The 18540-nt window shown below is 40.1% G+C and overlaps 2 protein-coding genes and 1 non-coding gene across 5 annotated transcripts in view; 2 read left to right on the top strand and 1 right to left on the bottom strand.

The window, feature by feature from the left end:
- On the top strand, positions 1-10956 carry FAM8A1 (family with sequence similarity 8 member A1). Its single transcript, XM_023209799.3, has 5 exons — positions 1-835; positions 2278-2398; positions 4579-4702; positions 5562-5701; positions 7452-10956. The coding sequence occupies exons 1-5, from the start codon at positions 127-129 to the stop codon at positions 7594-7596; spliced, it is 1239 nt and encodes a 412-aa protein (XP_023065567.1). The 5' UTR covers positions 1-126; the 3' UTR covers positions 7597-10956.
- Positions 10957-14281: 3325 nt separating this feature from the next.
- Positions 14282-18540, bottom strand: part of NUP153 (nucleoporin 153) — a 94087-nt gene continuing 89828 nt past the window's right edge. For all 3 annotated transcript variants that reach the window (XM_023209796.1, XM_023209797.1, XM_023209798.1), the window contains 2 exons: positions 15759-15927; positions 14282-15421 (listed from right to left, as the gene is read on the bottom strand). In XM_023209796.1, coding sequence (XP_023065564.1) covers positions 15340-15421; positions 15759-15927 — 251 coding nt within the window. In that variant the 3' untranslated portion in view covers positions 14282-15339. The remainder of the gene's footprint in view (positions 15422-15758; positions 15928-18540) is intronic.
- On the top strand, positions 18405-18506 carry LOC111541163. Its single transcript, XR_002731207.1, has one exon. It is a non-coding gene; the product is annotated as a U6 spliceosomal RNA (small nuclear RNA).

Genomic DNA, 18540 nt, shown 5'->3' with positions numbered 1-18540 from the left:
CGCTTCCGGCGGGGGATTGTTGACGCCTGCGGCTGCTGCGGTGGCGACCGGGCTGTTCGGGAGGGGCTATTGGGGCAGGGAAACGGAGCAGTGACAGGTACCCCGAAGGGTGCTGCTGAGGTGACTATGGCCGAGGGGCACGAGGAAGCCCGAGGCCGCCCTCCCGGGCAGGACGATGGCGGAGGGGACCATGAGCTCGTCCCTTCCCTGAGAGGCCCTGCTACCACCGCCGTCCCATGCCCCCGCGACGACCCCCAAGCCGAACCCCAGGCCCCGGGTCGGCCCATAGCCCCGGGCCTCGCGGCCGCCGCCGCCGACGAATTGGATGCGCCGCGCGAGCTCAGGAAGCGCGGGGAGGCGACCTCCGGCTCCGGTCCGGGGCTGCAGGAGCAGGCGGACTGCGAGGCGCCCGAAGCCGCGGCGCCGCGGGAGAGACCGGCGCGGCTCAGCGCCCGCGAGTACTCCCGGCAAGTGCACGAGTGGCTGTGGCAGTCCTACTGCGGCTACCTCACCTGGCACAGCGGCCTGGCCGCCTTCCCCGCCTACTGCAGCCCCCAGCCGTCCCCGCAGAGCTTCCCTTCGGGCGGCGGTCCTGTTCCCCAGGCCGCGGCGCTGCCGCCCCCGCAGCTGGGCTATTACAACCCCTTCTACTTCCTGAGCCCCGGGGCCGTGGGGCCTGACCCGCGGACAGCTGCCGGCATCAGCACCCCTGCTCCAGTCGCGGGCCTGGGACCCCGGGCTCCTCATGTGCAGGCGTCGATCCGGGCCACTCCAGTGACGAGGGTAGGATCCGCAGCCCCTTCGCGAAGCCCGAGCGAGACCGGGCGACAGGCAGGTGAGAAGCGCGAGGTGGAGGCGGGACAGAGTAGAAGTGTCTTCGGGGACCTGTGGGGTGGAGCTGGCACGCGTTTTAGACCTGTAACTGCTGCTGCTACTCTAATTGACCATCCTGCCCGTGCACTAGCTATCGTTTGTCCAGGCCCTAAATTCCCAAAATGTACAAGGAGGCAATACGGTTTCATCGTCCTTTACACCTGGCACTCCGAATTGATTCCTTTACTCATGGGACTAGTTGTTTCTTCGTGAGAAGAAATTGCTCTTCAAACCATCCTCTTCCTTTGGTTTTCACGCTCTGCAGAGTGAGGTCCAAAGCTAAATTCGCAAATGGCAAACGCACTTTTGGAGGGGCTCGACTGGTAATGCTGGAAATTCTTCAGACATTGGCAACTTAGGACAGTGGAACTGACCAGATATGAAAGGAGATTGACATGGATACAAGTGGAGTTAGGAAGCCCGGGCTTATTGATCTTGTATATTGTGTAATTGTTTTTGCTTCTGTGTGTGAACTAGAATATTTTGAATTAGGTACACTTCTTAGTTTACTATTTAATCCATTAGTTAAGACTTTTCGTTTATTTAGCCACAGATAGATGGGACAAGAACTAATAGATGCTTCTGATCCCAGTCAGAATTTAGGATGACAGACAGATACTCATGGGTTTATTTTAAAGAAAGCAAAACAAACTAAAAAAAAATGAGGGGGGCGTTACAGAGATTTACTTTGTACTAATTGCCGATATTTAACCTTGATTTGCACTAAAAAATGTTTAATTTTTTTGTCACTTAGATGTGATCACCTGGATTCTCCTTATTAGAGTTCTAGTGAAATATATTGGATACCCTAATCGAATTTATCTGTGAAATCAGTTTTTTGGGGGGAAAGTGGGCGGGGGGACAAGGTCTGCTTCTATTGCCCAACCTGGATAGTGCAGTGGCGCGATCTTGGCTCACTGCAACCTGTGCCTCCCAGGTTCAAACCATCCTGCCACCTCAGCTTCCCTAGTAGCTGAGACTGTAGACATGCGTCACCACGCCCGGCTAATTTTTTGTATTTTTTGTTGAGACGGGGTTTCGCCATGTTGGCAAGGGCCAGACTGGTCTGGAACTCCTGGTCTCAAGCAATCCGCCCGCCTCGGCCTTCCGAAGTGCTGAGTTTACAGACGTGAGTCACTGCGCCTGGCCGTGTGAAATCAATTTTTAAACGTTAAGGTGATGAAAGCAAACTTTTAAGTTCAGTAAATAGTGGAGTACTGTTACTCTGTTTTAGTAACATGGGTTCTTGGTGGAATCAATATCAATAGTTGCTGCAAGGTTATAAATATTGTTTTTTAAGTTGTACCTTGACTTTCTTTACCAATTCATTACATGGCTTGTGTTCCAAGGCTTGTGTGAAATGATTCGTTTTTCCTAACTTTTTTTTTTTTTTTTAATTTACAGGCAGAGAATATGTTATTCCATCCTTGGCCCACAGATTTATGGCAGAGATGGTGGATTTCTTCATTCTCTTCTTTATAAAAGCAACCATTGTCTTAAGCATTATGCACCTCAGTGGGATAAAGTAAGTTGAGGACATTTGCAGAAAGGTTTTAATTTCTACTGTTTAAAGATCTTGTTTTGTTACATTCTGTTTGTCTACATGTGATTATATTGATAATGGGCTTGTCAGTGTCATGATTTCTTTATAAGAGCTTTGTCAAATTTATTGTTTTCTTACTGATTTTAAGAAATATTTACAAAGAAAAAAAAACTTACTGAATTCTATAAGATGTGTGGGAATCTCACCTATCAAAAATAGGTAAAAAGAGCCTCCAAACCTGCTTTGATTTTATTCACCTATTCTTTTAGGCCAGGAACTAATTTACCTCTCACTATCCTGTTCCCTCTTGCTATCTTGTGGAGCCTCTAAAGACAAAGGTATAAAGAACTTTTGGTAGGTGAATTAATAATCAACTAGATGGCATTTCCAAATGGGATTGCTTATACTGTGGGGCAAGTCCCAAATGAACTTCAAATTGAGACATTTGAGTAATCCTTCCAGATTAACGATAATCATAATAGCAGTTATCACTTCCTGAGTACTTTCTATATGCCATATATTGAGCTTGCTCACTTCTTTATATGGATTCTTATTTAATCTTAATACCAAGTTGAGGTGTAGAGATTAATACCACCATTTTATAGAGTTGGAAATTTGGGTTTATGAAAAGTTGAGCACAGAACTTAAAATGTTACAAAGGTAGTAAATGACAGAGTCAAGATACAAACCTGTGCAGTCACATTTCAAGGTCCTTGCCAGAAACCTGTTACTGTGATTTCTCCCTGTCCCTCCCTCTCTCACCCCAGTACGCATCCAGTGAAATACCAACTCCTTTATGTTCGGTTTCCTGAATAGCTTTCAACCCCAGACCTCTTCACTGCCAGATCATTTTTCTTTTTTTGAGACAGGGTCTTGCTCTGTCACCCAGGCTAGAGTGCAGCAGTACAATCACGGCTCACTGCAGCCTTGATCTCCTGTGCCCAAGCTATACTCCCACCTCAGCCTCTCAAGGAGATGGGACCACAGGTATGCTCCACTATGCCTAGCTCATTAAAACAATTTGTTTTTTTTCTTAGAGACAGGGTCTCCCTATGTAGCCCAGGCTGGTCTCAAACTCCTGTGCTCAAATGATCCTCCTGCCTCAGCTTCCCAAAGTGCTGAAATTACAAGCATGAGCCATTGCACCTGGCCCATTTTTTATCATCATTGCTTCTGCCTCCTCCAATTACTGTCATCTTTTGCTTGGATTATAGCAGAAGCCTTCTAGTGGTAACTCAGTCTCCTGTTTTCTCTCAATCCAGTCTCTGATATAAAAGCAAAGTGATCATAAATCCTGGTTCTGCTCCTTTCCTACCTTAAAACCCTTCAGTAGTTTCTCTTTTTAAAATTTTTATTATTTTTGTTTTTTTAGAGATGGGGTCTGTGTTGCCCAGGTTGCTTTCAAAATCCTGGACTCAGACAATCCTCCCACCTCAGCCTCCGCAAGTGCTGGGATTACATGCGTGAGCCACCATGCTCGGCCCCTTCAGTGGTTTCTCTTTACCAGCAGGATAAAGTCTGAATTTCATCATGTGGTTTACACTCAGGAGGCTGTCTCAGCCTCCTGAGGGTGGGACTACAGGTGCATACCACCACACCCTGCCTTTATTTCTTAATCACTGCCACCTCTCACATTTAGTATATGAGCCACACCAAACTGCTTACAGCTTCTATCACATACTGTCTTTCTCCCAGACTTTCTCTCCTGCTGTTCCCTTTCTGGAACATTATTCCCTCTTAGTCTAACTTCTCTTCATCCTTCAGGTCTTCATCTGTCTTTTCTGGGAAACCTTCACAAGGTTAAGTGTACCTGGTGTGTGTTTCCATAGTATCCTAGGTTCCCCATCACAGTACTCATCCCACTTGATTATTGCTGCTTATTTATTGTTCTGTTTTCTTTGCTAGGTTAGACCCTCCATGAAAGCAGGGACCATGTGAATTCATTCACCCTTATTTCCCAGGGGCTAGTACAGTGTCTGCTCATGATAATGCTACTTATTTATTGAATAAACTAGTGAATGCTTTATGATACTAGATGGTTGGGAATGTAAAGATCAGTTTGGAATTTCAATTAAAATGTATGACTTACACTAATGAAAAAAAATCAGTGCTACTATTCTGGTAACTAATTCTTTATAACCCCAAACTATTATTTTGTATAGGGATATCTCTAAGTTTGCTATGCATTATATAATAGAAGAAATAGATGAAGACACATCAATGGAAGACTTGCAGAAAATGATGGTTGTGGCTCTTATATACAGATTATTAGTTTGTTTCTATGAGGTAAGCTACTGACTTCAGCAAGAATTAATATTTAACAATCTAATTTTATGTTTTTACATTTAATTTTTTTGAGGCAGGTCTCGCTCTGTTGCCCAGGCTGGAGTGCAGTGGTATGATCTTGGCTCACTGCAGCCTCTGCCTCCTGAGTTCAAGTGATTCTCCTGTCTCAGCCTCCTGAGTAGATGGGACTACAGGTGCATACCACCACACCCGACTAATTTTTGTATTTTTAGTAGAGACAGGGTTTTGCCATGTAGGCCAGGCTGGTCTCAAACTCCCAGCCTCAGTGATCTGCCCACCTTGGCCTCCCAAAGTGCTAGGATTACAGGCATGAGCCACCGCACCCAGCCGACAATCTAAGTTTAGATTATCAGCCCAAGACAAAAAAGTAATAGAAATTTATAATCATTCATGTCTTTTCCGTATGTCTACTTTACTGTTTTTTTCCAAATTTTAACTAATCATTACGTAAAAAATTTTGGAAAAGAGACATTTTACAATTTTTTTTGTAATATTTCTCAGTCTTAGAAATTCAAATAAAATTTCACTCATAGATTGTGGTCCAAAAATGTACTTGTAAATTGGTTGTGGAACTTCCAATGTAGTTTTCCGCAGAAACAACTTGCTACAAAGCGTAGTAGTCATAGAGAAATATTACAGGAGACAGACATCTCGTGGTATTGGACATGTTAGAGACCTACAGAAATGCATTAAGTTAAATAGTTAACTTTTGAATATTCTGTGTAATTCTTTCAACTTGAAAAATTAGAACATGAAATAATACGGTAGGAAAAGTTTATCTTTAAAATTGGTATAGTTGAGCCAGTAAGTTATTTTAAAATCATCCTTCTTTCCTTAGATAATTTGCATTTGGGGAGCAGGTGGAGCTACCCCAGGGAAGTTCCTACTGGGGCTTCGAGTTGTGACATGTGATACATCAGTGCTTATTGCACCAAGTCGGGTTTTAGTGATTCCTTCCTCAAATGTGAGCATTACAACGTAAGTCCTTTTCTTAGCTTAATCTACTACATACTTATGAAAATAATGTGTTTTAGAATATTGGGTTTTTTTCTTCATAGCATATAGATAAGCTTGTATTTATTAAGTTTAAAACAAAGTTTGAATATTTATTTCAGCTGTGTTACATGATTGTAGACCTTTTTTTACACCCTTTCAAGGTATACATTTTCAAGGTGATCTTTTTTTTTTTTTTTTTTGAGACAGAGTCTTGCTCTGTTGCCCAGGGTGGAGTGCAGTGGCGCAGTCTCGGCTCACTGCAAGCTCCGCCTCCCGGGTTCAAGCGATTCTCCTGCCTCAGCCTCCTGAGTAGCTGGGACTACAGGCACCTGCTACCACGCCTGGCTAATTTTTTGTATTTTTAGTAGAGACGGGGTTTCACTGTGTTAGCCCAGATGATCTCTATCTCCTGACCTCGTGATCCGCCTGCCTCGGCCTCCCAAAATGCTGGGATTACAGGCATGAGCCACTGTGCCCAGCCTCAAGATGATCATTTTGTGAATTATAAGTCACAATAAGAGGATGATTTGGGTGTTGATGCTGTATTAGTGCTCCATGACCAGCTTTATTATTCTCTGGATCTGTGGACATTAGGTCCGGTACTAATCTGCCTTGAGTCTCCATTTGGCCATACCTGTCATTATTCCATCTTGAATAGGCACTAAGAGTTTTGACAGCTATGCATTCGTGCACCTTTCTCCTGCTGTTAGGTGAGAGCTTGTAATACTGCAGTACTCAAGGTTAACTGTTGGCATCTAACGCTGGGGTAAGGTGCAACCAGTGATAATGGAAATTATGGAGGTGAGTGGCTGGTAGTCAGTTGAGCCAACCAAGATATTGGCTGCAATTTTTGCCAGAATGATTCAGAGCTGGATTGTTACATCAAGAAATATAAACAAGTGACTATAGAAACTTTGGTTTTGCCGTCTTCAAATTTTTCTTAAAATTTGGTAGTCATAAACCTACTTCTTTTAATAAGAGTCGGTAATGGCTAGTGTTTATTGAGTACTTTTTACCTACCTGCACTGTTAGTAACACTGCATGTGTATTAACTAATTTAATGCTAACAACCTCAAGATAGATACTATTGTTCCCTTTTTGCAGATGTGGATATGTGGAATACAACTAGTAATTGGTAGAAGATGGATCTGAATTTAGTCAGGATTCATAGCCACTGTACTTTTCTGCAGCCCTTCAGTGCACTAAAAGGCAGAAATCTAACATAAGTAGGATAATGGTCCATTCTGAGTGATTGCTGAAAGCTTTTAAAAGCTTTGCTTAATCACTGGATCCCACAAAGGAAAATGCTGATTAAAGAACACACAGTACTTTAAAATGCAAGTTCTTTCTATAAGGTAGACAAATGGGACTACAGTAAGCCTACTCAGAAAATACTCAGATTTCATGTTCATTTCTTCTGAGAAAATACTAAAAGCTCTGTAAACCCTTAGTTCAATATTCTGAGACATGTTTATTATTGCTTTTTATGTTCAAGTTCTAAGGTCTTTTATGTTGTTGAAGTCTTTAGAGTTTGATCATGATACATTGCTACTTGAAAATATATCAAAGATAAAAATTCTCTCAACTATACTTTGAATGTCGTTTTCCCTGTAGACTTTTGTAGAGAAGTATGATTATGTTTTAAATGTCTGTTTTGAACTTGATGGGATACCATTAATCTATATGTGGTTTGATGTGTAACTTACCTCATATTTTTGTTTTAACATTTTAGGTCCACTATACGAGCTTTGATCAAGAATTTTTCGATTGCTTCTTTTTTCCCTGCTTTCATCACACTGCTGTTTTTTCAGCATAATCGAACAGCTTATGACATTGTAGCAGGAACCATTGTGGTAAAAAGAAATGGAGTCAGATGATGCCCCCCAAAGCCCCGATTTCCACACACTATAATGGCAAGACTAAATTATGTATCAAGGCCATCAGTATCCCTGGGTTATACACTAATTGATGATTTAGAAATTAAAGCAGTCACTCCAGTGTGATGCAGGTGACTACTCTGAAAGTATTGATTTTACTTGAATGCCAAAGAACTTTTCCAGAAGAAAAAACCTATTAAATTCAAGTATTAAAATGTTTAGATCAAAAAGGCAAATGATTTTATAAACAATGGACAGTATATACTTTCTTAAGATCTAAGAATTTGCTGAAAGCACTTTCAGCTTTGAAATCTCCAAATGAAACTTTAAAATTTTGGTTTATCCCAAAATAATGGAAAATGTCCAGTTGTGTTTTGTAAACACCTGTGTAACTCATCTTTTAGTTTACACTTTCTGGGGAAATTGTCTTTGGTGTTTAGGGGAGGGAATGAGAACACAAATTGGATAATCCACTGTCTCCCATCCCAGGAGATCCGGTGAGTTGGCTGCAAGAGAAAGGGACAAGTGAGGCAGGCCTAGCAGTTCCCTTACCTGAAGTTTTCCAATCCATACTGCAGTTCCCTCTGGTAATGATGAAACTTTACAACTATTCTTAATGCTTGAACATGTATTTAGGGGCAAGTTTCTCATGATGATGAAAAAGTATTAAGTCACATTGCTTATGTTAATTGGTTTTTTTTAAAGGTAAGTTAGTGATTACTTTTAATGGTGGGGGAGTAAGTTTTCAGTGTAAATTGAACTTATAATTTTAACTTATAATTTTATGTGCAAGTGTTTTCAGTGCCCTGAATCACACTATAAATATGTGGGGAGAAATTACCTCCATCAAACAGTTGCATATTTACTGTAGAAGTATTCCCAGTATGTGTGCAGCATGAAGAAAGTATTAGTGCTTCTCAGTGTTCTCAATGAGTGTAAATTCTGTTTATATACAGCATATCCATACTACTTTCCTTATATTTTATATAGTTCCATGACTGTTGAAACATCAAGGAGTTAAAAAAATCTTAGTATTTCATGATTAACTCTAAATACTATTAATAGCTTGCAAAGTATTAGCAATTTTCCCGTTATGGACTATTCTCTCTAAAGCAAGGGAGACTATCATTCCCAGACATTATTCTACGTTCTTTAAGCTCATTTTGGGTCTGCTAAAGTTTGGGGGGGAAATGTTAAGCAAAGTGATACTGTGTATATTGCCATTTTGCTTTATTCTTCTGTTGAAGCAGAATTGTGGGGTTTTATTCTGTGTGTGTGCTTTTCCTAGATGTCCCATTTAGCTGTGCTGAGATATACCTGTACTATTTATGGTTTGAGTTTTCATTTTTAGGTATTTTCTCCAGCTCTGACATCATTTTCCAAAGACACACTAAACTGCATTGCACAGTTCAAAAATTGATTACTTAAGGGATCAATCTAGGCAGTATTCTTGGTCTTAAATTTAATAGCAAACACAGTACATGTCTATTATCACTATATTAATTTTCAAAGGTTTTTCTTTTACATTTAAAACTGTGACAACAGATATTCACATTTGATTATAGAAACAGTCTATTAATAATTTTATTATAAAATTTCATAAACCATGTTTTTCAGAATAAGTTTATATCAAATCCAGCTTCCCAGAAACACTAATAGTTAAGTATGTCAATGTACTAAATAAATCATTCACTTGCACCCATGGGGAAGAGTTAGTGTTACTGCCCTTCACAGTGAAAAAAAGAAGAAAAATCTTTCATTTTTAAAATTAGGAGATGTTACATAACTTGACACTTTAGTAGGGTATACACTAGCATTAGTTTATACAACACTTTTGCCACTGGGGAATTCAGGTTGAACTGTCCCTCAATCATACAGGTCTGGAGTACATCTTTCATTCATAATTTCTGCTCAGATAATTGAATAGTTTACCATCTAGGTCATTTTCATTTATACTATAAAATAAAAACAAACTAGTCCAGTTTAACTTTTTATACTTAGAATATTGCACATTTTCTATATATGAGTCATTCAGATCTCTGTAGGTTCAGTCAGATCCAACCATGGATTCAAGTTATTATACTATACAACCCTACAAAATACATAGAAATATTATTTGCCTTTATAATAGAACCCAAGAGTCTGTTTCAATTTATGAATTCAGCATTTGTGCAGAGATTTTGATTCCCAAAGTTTGGGAAAAAGTGACAAAACAATGAGGGAAGAAGGAACCAGGCCTTAGTGCCACATATTTTTCTCTTGGGGTTGTAAGGTAGTCTCCTGCTTTCCAGAACACTGTATTATATTTCACTTACAGACCTCATTTTCTGTGTCAAAGTATAATTCCCATGCTGAAGCTGTAGCCTAAAAAGGCAAAAGAAAGTTGTCTTCATTGTACAAACATATTCATCAATTTAACAAGGTAATAAGGGAACAAAATTTAGTATTCAAGCTGAGTGAGAATACCGTTTCAATGAGCATGTCCCCAAGATAAACCAGAATTGGCAGTTAATTTGGATGTCTAGAAAATCTGTTCCCACCAGTAAAATTATTATCCTGAGTGGCTAATGCACCTTGAGAAAAATCTGGCATACTGAGTAACATTCATGTGGGAGCCAAGAGCTGAGTAAGCCTTACCTTTAGACTACTCTGTGACTACAGAAATAAAGCCAGCACTTTTTGAACTAATAAGCCTTCACTTGTCAGTATCATAACGAGTATTGCCCAACTGAACTTTGCTCCCACTGGTTCAGGAGTTATTTTTGCCCTAAGCACTCACCTTCCGATTTTACCCAAGCATATAGGATAGAAAAAAAATGCATTATATTTGGGAGCTACTTCACCCAAATTACAAAATGAGTCAGTGTTTTTAGTTTCAAGTGACAGTAAAAGGATTTGTTCCCTTCAGTGACTTGAGTGTTTTAGTTATGCATTCTAGCAAAGGAAGGGTAGAAAGGAATTGAAAACTAATTTACACTAGTTGCTACTTGGGAATAAAGGGCTTTTTGAGGGAGGTATGGATATTAAATGTTTTCATTATGTACTTATCCCTATTAAAACAGGCAGTTGTTTCTTTGAATATGCCTAAATAACAGTATTCCTAAAATCTGACAAGTAACATGTCAATTACTTGATATTCCTTGTCTCCAGTACCACAGGCTACTCTTGACATCCCATGCTTGCCTGGATAAAGTTCCTCATTTCAAACAGTGTACATATTTCTTTGCAGTTCATTATAGTAAGGCTTGACCTGTCAACAGTATCTTGATGGCCCAGCTATAAATAAAATTCAGCGTTCTATTTTTAATAATTTGTATGCCACCAATTTGTATTGTCTCAATAAATACTTAGTCATTCATGTATCTGTATTTTGTCTGTTTCTTTGAGATGGTTCGCTCTGGAATCTCCTGCTTAGGGAGTCCTTGCTTCTAAATACAGCTTTTCCAGTGGGTTTAGCAGTAAACTAGAATGCTTTCAGAAATAGAGATCTGTGAAAAAAAGAATCGTCCATCTTTAGGGACAATTTAGCAGGCACACTCACAAGTTACCTGTACATGAATTAAGCTTACTATTAAACTAATCCAGTCCTTCAAGAGCTGTTAACCATCATAACCACCACACAAGTCTCATCTGGGCAATTTAAACCCAGTTCTGACCTTAAAAGCCTTTCCTGTTCTTTTATGAACAGGTCCAGAGAGGGCAGGAAGCAAAACAACAGGTTCCTCACTCAACAAGGGCAAAGATAATAAAGGATAAACTAGAGTGTAGCTAAAAGATGGTCCAAGTCCTGTAGACAATGTGTTGCTGTTATGAGCCTAGCCACAAACTTAATGTTTTGGAACTACAGTTGATTTTTGAGACAAGTTTACAAAAGGTGTTCCATATTACAAAAGGATATGAAGTCTCTGACGTCATACAGCTCATGCATGTAGCTAGGCCTACTACCCCCACTTTCTCAATTTTACTAGACCAAATTTGTCAGTTTCCATTAAATGGACCAGCCAAAATAACCTTTATAAAATTTCCATTGTATTTTACTTTTCCAAAGTAAAATAATACTTTCCAATTAAAAAGTTATTCACAGGCTTAACCAGCATATGGCCTGGTTATATGTTGTTGTTAAAATTAGTTCAATAATTTCAAATAATTAGATGAAACAAGTAATTTCAGAGGAGAATTTGTAACAAGTATTAGTAGGCAGCTTAAAGACATTTTTCAGTGGTCTGAACTGTACCTTTTTCTCAATGCCCGGAATTGTAATTACTCAAAACACTTTACTTATAAAGTGACACCCCCAAACCTCAGTGCATCAGTCAGCCAGGTGCTTATTTGATGATGCAGACTTTTCTGGGGTCCAGTCAGTTTCTGGTGATGGGGTCCTAGAACATGTATTTGACATACCCTGCCAACTACTACTAACGGTACATTGAGTGAGCCACCAGTCCTCTGGTCAACCAAATTGTAACAACACCTACCTAATTATTCAATTAAAGTTTCTCAACATGACTTTCCTCCCTTCAGAGATGATTTTTCATTAAAAAAGTTCCTGGCTGGGCTCGGTAGCTCGCACCTGTAATTCCAGCACGTTGGAAGGCAAGAGGATCGGATATCGAGTCCCTGTCTCTACAAAAAATAAAAAACTTAGCATGGTGGCACACACCTGTAGTCCCCAGCTACTCTGGAGACTGAGGCAGGAAGATTGCTTGAGCTGAGGAGTTGAGGGATGCAGTGAGCTATGATCACACCACTGCATTCCAGCCTGGGTGACAGAGGGAGACCCTGTCAATCCATTTTCATTACTCATTGGCCCAGCATGAGAAATACGGGCTTTCATTACTTTCTTTCCAACATTTGTTTTCCCCACTATCCACAAATATCCTCAATTTTCACTTGTGTATGCAGCATACAACCCAAAGCAAGGTCAGGCGTGTGGCTCACGCCTGTTAATCCCAGCACTTTGGGAGGCCAAGGTGGGCAGATCGCGAGCGAGGTCAGGAGGTTGAGACCAGCCTGGCCAATATGGTGAAACCCTGTCTCTATTAAAAATACAAAAATTAGCCAGGTGTCGTGGAGCACACCTGTAGTCCCAGCTCCTTGGGAGACTGAGGCAGGAGAATCACTTGAACCCAAGAGGCGGAGGTTCCCAAGGATTAAAGTAGTCAGACTGAAAAAAGCCCAAAGTTCTGAACGCAGTCCTATAGACTTCTCAGGTTGGGGGCTAAAGATTCCATTTGTAACATAAACCAGACTAAGTGTGGTTTCGGTGACTTTTTATTTAAAGAGTACTAAATAAAAGTAAACATTATTTCTAGAAATTTTTAGAGAAAAGCAGAACGCTTCAGCCATAAGGGCTTAGAGAATGACTAAGAACTAACCTACAAAGTTTAAGAATTAACTTCTCTGCAGTAAGACACAAATTCCCAGTTACCTCTTCCAGTATTCATCGCCACATTTGGCCTCCTGAACAGGTGTCAAATGTATATACTGCTAAGAAAATGAAATTTCTACCCCCAACCAGCATTTGATGTACTAACACATCTCAAGTAAGAAAAATACCTTGAATTCTAAATTTAAACTGCAACCAGGCCAAGCGCAGTGGCTCACGACTGTAATCCCAGCACTTCGGGAGCCCGAGGCGGGTGGATCATGAGGTCAAGAGTTCAAGACCAGACTGGCCAACCTGGTAAAACCCTGTCTCTACTGAAAATACAGACACAAAAATTAGCCGGCCGTGGTGGCAGGCACCTGTAATCGCAGCTACTCAGGAGGCTGAGGCAGGAGAATTGCTTGAACTGAGGCGGCAGAGGTTGCAGTGAACAGAGACTGCACCACTGCACTCCAGCCTGGGTGACAGAGCAAGACTCCATCTTGGAAAAAAAGAAACTCCAACCAACCAGAAGTTCAGCAAATTAAAACTGAGCACAATTTAAATAACTGTACATTCAAACTGAAAAATAAAATTACCAAACATTGTTCCAAGAAGCTCTTTTATGGACCACAGGAGTCCAGTTTAAAAAAAAAAAAAAAGAATGCAGTAAAATAATACAAAAGAAAGTGCAGCTAACCCTTGAACAACGCAGGTTTGAACTGTGAACCCACTTATCACGGGCTTTTTTTTTTTTTTTTGCTTTTTTTTTTTTTAACCCAACCAAACACAGATCAAAAGCACAGTATTCATGGGATATAAAACCTGCACGTTCAGAGGGTTGGCTCAGGTTCTGCAGGGCCCACTGCTGGACTTGAGTATGCATGAATTTGTGGACTTTGGTATGGGGGCGGGGGATTTGGGCGAGGAGTGTGGTTCTGGGAACAATTTCTTCTGCACACACCAAGAAACAACTAGTTTTTGTGTATGTATCTCCAAGAATTTTAATAAACACTATCCAGTAACTTACCAAGGAAGATAGAAGCACAAAGAGAAATGAATGTGCATGTTTATTTTCAACTTTTAAAAAAGGTATGTAAGTCGATGTGCAAATTAGGCATGATTCATAGCACCAGGCAAGAAGTAGGGTACGGGTAACCTTCTATACGTTGTGCCTTCAGATACTTTCCCTTTCTCTTAGGAGTTGTCTAAATCACGTCAATGTATTCTTCTAATGAGACACTGTTAACCTTTATTTTAAAAAGTCCCATCCCAGTAATACTGTGTGCCTTCATTATGAGGTAAAACTAGAACAAAAAGTATGTCATAATTTTTTATTGATGGCATTTATCCCATGGTTTAACATGTTAATTATACTGTAATAAACATGGCTTTAATATTAAACTTTTCCTTATTATCCAAAGTCACCACAGTCCATTTTAGTAAATATAAAAATATATGCTTAATACTTTGTACAATACTGGTTTTTGGTCCAAACAAAACTGGATCAGAAAAGCCAATAAATTCAACTTTAAGAATCCCCAATTTTTTTTTAAAGATTTCCAAATGGATTTAGGCAACTTTGAATAATGGGATTTACATAATAAAATCTGAGACAAGACTAAACAAACAACAAAAAAACTCTAACACAAAATTCGAATTTCAAGTTCACAGATTTATGTTATGCCAAAAAAGTACAGAAACAAAATTGTATTTACACAAGTTTCATAATAAAATAATGAAAAAGGCAAGACAGGTGATAGAAGAATGAAAATATAGAAATAGCATATAATTATTAAATGGAGAATGAACTAGATCTAACAAGTCCTTAGCACGGACCATTCTTTAATCAGGCTTCCTCTATCAGAAAAGTTTAGTGCACAATACACCCAACTCACTCACTTCACACATACACCAGCACAAACTCAGCAGAGAAATCATCCGTTTCAACATTCTCTAATCTATACAGAATTCTAATCTATACAGAATTCCTCAGATATAATTACAATTTCAATGCGTTCCGTAAACGCTTATCAGCGCACATAATGGTGTAGACAAAGAGGTTCTATACAAAGCCATTTGCCGTGCAGGTTCCATTCCTGGGTACAGCCAGACTATGTCAAATCAGTGAATAATCTGCTGGATCATAAAATATTTTTGCTGAAGAATCAGTCACCAGTCTAGCTATTATATTTTTTAAAAAGGGTGGGTGAGGTGGGTTGGGGCTTCTGTAACGAAAAAGAAAGGAGGAAAATTCCAAAATTAAAGAAGTCCTTAGGCAGATCTGACTTCAGATAACCCCAGCACAAAGTACAATCCAGTATCTGAAAGCAGGGCACCAGCTGTTGTTAAAATTGCGTATAACACCAATGTGACCTTTATTTCCTGCGTCTAACAGCAGTCTTTATCTTCCGACCAGAGACTGAAGTTCCAGAAGAGAACACATTTTTCCCATTTGACCTGTGAAAAATAAAAACTTCATAATGTGACATGATGCTCTGAGCAAAATTTCCAAATGCCAACATTTACCATGAGGAGGGGGGGGGGGGGGGGGGGGGGGGAGTAGACTCACATTGTTATGTACATTTTGTGCTATACCTAACACACACACTACTGCTAGTTTTTTCTCAAACTGTAATACAATCTTCCAGAATTGTACTATGGTAAATTTATGTTGGAGAACATATTTAATTTTACCCAAACCATACTGAATCTTGATGACTTTTAAAAACAAAACATATACATGCACATACCCTTACCAATGTAAATTCTCCATTTCAACAAAAAATTCTCTTACCCCACTGTAAATGCTGCTGGCGACTGGTTAAATGGAAAGCCCCCCGAGCCTGAAGGCTGGGCTGAGGATGCAGGTGTGCTAGAATTTGCACCAAATGTGAACACTCCTGATGGATTGTTGTTTGTGAAGTTGAAATTTGTAGTGCTGCTGCCAAACTGGAAAACCGAACCTACAATAGTTGAAGCAGAAATACTTCATTAGGGCAAAATGATAGGGTTTTTTGAAGGGATGGAGTCTCGCTCTGTTGCCCAGGCTGGAGTGCAGAGGCACAATCTTGGCTCACTGCAACCTTCGCCTCCCGGGTTCAAGCGATTCCCCTGCCTCAGCCTCCCCAGCAGCTGGGACTACAGGTGAGTGCCACCATGCCTGGCTTATTTTTTGTATTTTAGTAGAGATGGGGTTTCACCATGGTCTCAATCTCCTGACCTCGTGATCTGCCCACCTCGGCCTCCCAAAGTGCTGGGATTACAGGGTGAGCCACTGTGCCCGGCTGCAAAACGATAGGTTTTTAAATTAATGACTCTGACCTCTACATATAAAAACATGCAAAGAGTTAAAATATTTTGGTCTTTTAATCTAAAGAAAACTATTTTCTCCACTGACACATAGTACTCGACACCTCCAACAAATCACACAACTTACCTATGACCAAGGGGAAAAGGGCAGCCTGGATTTCTGGTTAAAGACAGTGAAATCAACAAATACATTTAGCTCTATCTTCTTTGAAAAGTGCATTAAAACAACAAGGGATTTTTACAAAGATAGAGAGGTGACAACAGCAACAAAGGTTTAGAAGCTGGAAGGCTGACCAGAGGTGATACTAAACTAGCAGCAGGGAAAGAACAGAAGCAATTGCATTTATACCAAACATAACCAAAATGTTTAGGTTTCAGATACCTATGGAAGAGAGGATGTCGTGGGAATTAAAAAAAAAAAAAAAAAAAAAGAGTTGGCAGAGTATCTGATTAGAAGCAGATACCCAGGATCAATCCCTCCCCACACCAAGATGGTAATTATCAGTGGGTACAGTGACTCATGCCTGTAATCCTAGCACTTTGGGAGGCCGAGGCAGGTGGACTGCTTGAGCCCAGGAGTTTGAGACCAACCTAGGCAACATGGTGAGACCCAATCTCTATAAAAATTTTTAAAAATCAGCCAGGCATACTGGTGTGCACCTATAATCCCAGCTACTCAGGAGGCTGAGGTGGGAAGATCTCTTGAGCCTAGGAGGTCGAGGATGCAGTGTGCCCTGACTTTGCCACTGCCCTCCAGCCTGGGCAACAGAGTGAGACCCTATCTCAAAAGGAAAAGAAAAAAAAAAAAAAAAAAAGATGGTAATTCTCCTTTTCCACCCCACCAAAACAGAAGTTCGGTCTTTTAGTCTTTGTAGAAGTGTCTGGACTGGAAAACACCACATACAGTTAAGGGCAATAATATCATTTTGAAAACGGGAATTAAGAGTAGGTCAATATTCACTAAATACTGAGTGTTCCAGCCATCTTCCCAATCTTAGCTCCCAGAACACTTTCCTGATACCCTCCAAGCAGGAGACTGGATGCATCTTCTTTGGGGAATCTGACAAACTGAATGGAAAGAACGAAGGATACTAACATCCAAATTTTCCCAAGTCAAATAAAGCTAGATAAACCAGATAAATCTACAATGAAATTCGAGATCTATAAGCCCTATCAATGTAGAAAGGATTTAAGTGGTATTTATGTGTCCTACACCCATTAAAAACTACAGGTAGCCAAGGAGAACCAGACATTTGAACAACTCTGAGACAAAAATAATAAAAGCAATTTTGGGAAAACTGACTCAGCAAAGAAAACTTTAAGGAGAAAAATCTGAATTCAGTATCTTTAAAGAATACTTCATCCACTGGCAGTTGGGTGTGGTGGAGGTGGGGGGAACCCAGAGGGGCATAAAAAGGAAACATCCAGAAAATGAAAAAGAATACTTAGAAATTAAAGAAATAGTGGAAGTTAAAATCTCAACAGAACAGGTAATGAAGGATAAATCTCAGAAAGTATGACACGAAGCCAAAAGGTAAGAAGGAAAGGAAGGATGCGACAAAATCTTCAAATAAGTAATTCAGGAAAATTCTCCAAAATGGAAGTTCACAAAAGAGCATGCTGCACTCCCTACACAAAGGATAAAAACGAACCCACATCAAGACACATCCTGATGTATCAGAACAACGGAGGCAAAAGAGGACAGTCTAACAATTCCAGAAAGAAGCAACAGGCCAAAGAGCAAAGATCAAGACTTCAGGCAACTCTGGAAGCCAGAAAGGTCTACAATGGAGAAAGGCCTCTGAAATTATAAAAATGATTTCCAATCCACATCTATATTCAATCAAAATCTTACCAAACATGGGGTGAGAATAAAGATCCTTGTAGACATGTATGGCCTCAAAATGTTCATCCCTGAACCCTCAAGAATCGCTGGAAGATGTGCTGTATCATCAAAAAGGGGAGTAACAGGGAACACATGACACCCAGGAAACGAGTTCTTGAATGAAGCTAAAAGGAAATCTCCAAAAGAATGGTAAAAAGAGGTTTCCCAAGAGTACAGTTAAACAGCAAGCCAAGAAAGCCTGGTAGGAGGAACAGGTTAAAAGACCCTGTGAGAAAAGTTCTTTCAGTGCTTGCTTCAGCAGCACATACCCAAAACTTGAACAAAGAAGATTAGCATGGCCCCCTGCACAAGGATGACACCCAAATTCGTGAAGTGTTCTATATTTTTACATTAGAAAATACTGATGAAAGAAATTAAAGAG

Source organism: Piliocolobus tephrosceles, chromosome 5, assembly GCF_002776525.5.
Source record: "Piliocolobus tephrosceles isolate RC106 chromosome 5, ASM277652v3, whole genome shotgun sequence".
NCBI lineage: Eukaryota > Metazoa > Chordata > Mammalia > Primates > Cercopithecidae > Piliocolobus > Piliocolobus tephrosceles.
The sequence above is the reverse complement of the archived record's forward strand: the minus strand, read 5'-3'. Positions and strand labels throughout refer to the sequence as shown.

What these genes read in the sequence shown, in the direction of transcription:
- FAM8A1 (XM_023209799.3), top strand. Translation starts at nt 127, where the DNA reads ATGGCCGAGGGGCACGAGGAAGCCCGAGGCCGCCCTCCCGGGCAGGAC. An exon ending in CGAGACCGGGCGACAGGCAG is followed by an intron (nt 836 to 2,277) that starts GTGAGAAGCGCG and finishes TTTAATTTACAG; the next exon opens with GCAGAGAATATGTTATTCCA. An exon ending in TATTAGTTTGTTTCTATGAG is followed by an intron (nt 4,703 to 5,561) that starts GTAAGCTACTGA and finishes TTCTTTCCTTAG; the next exon opens with ATAATTTGCATTTGGGGAGC.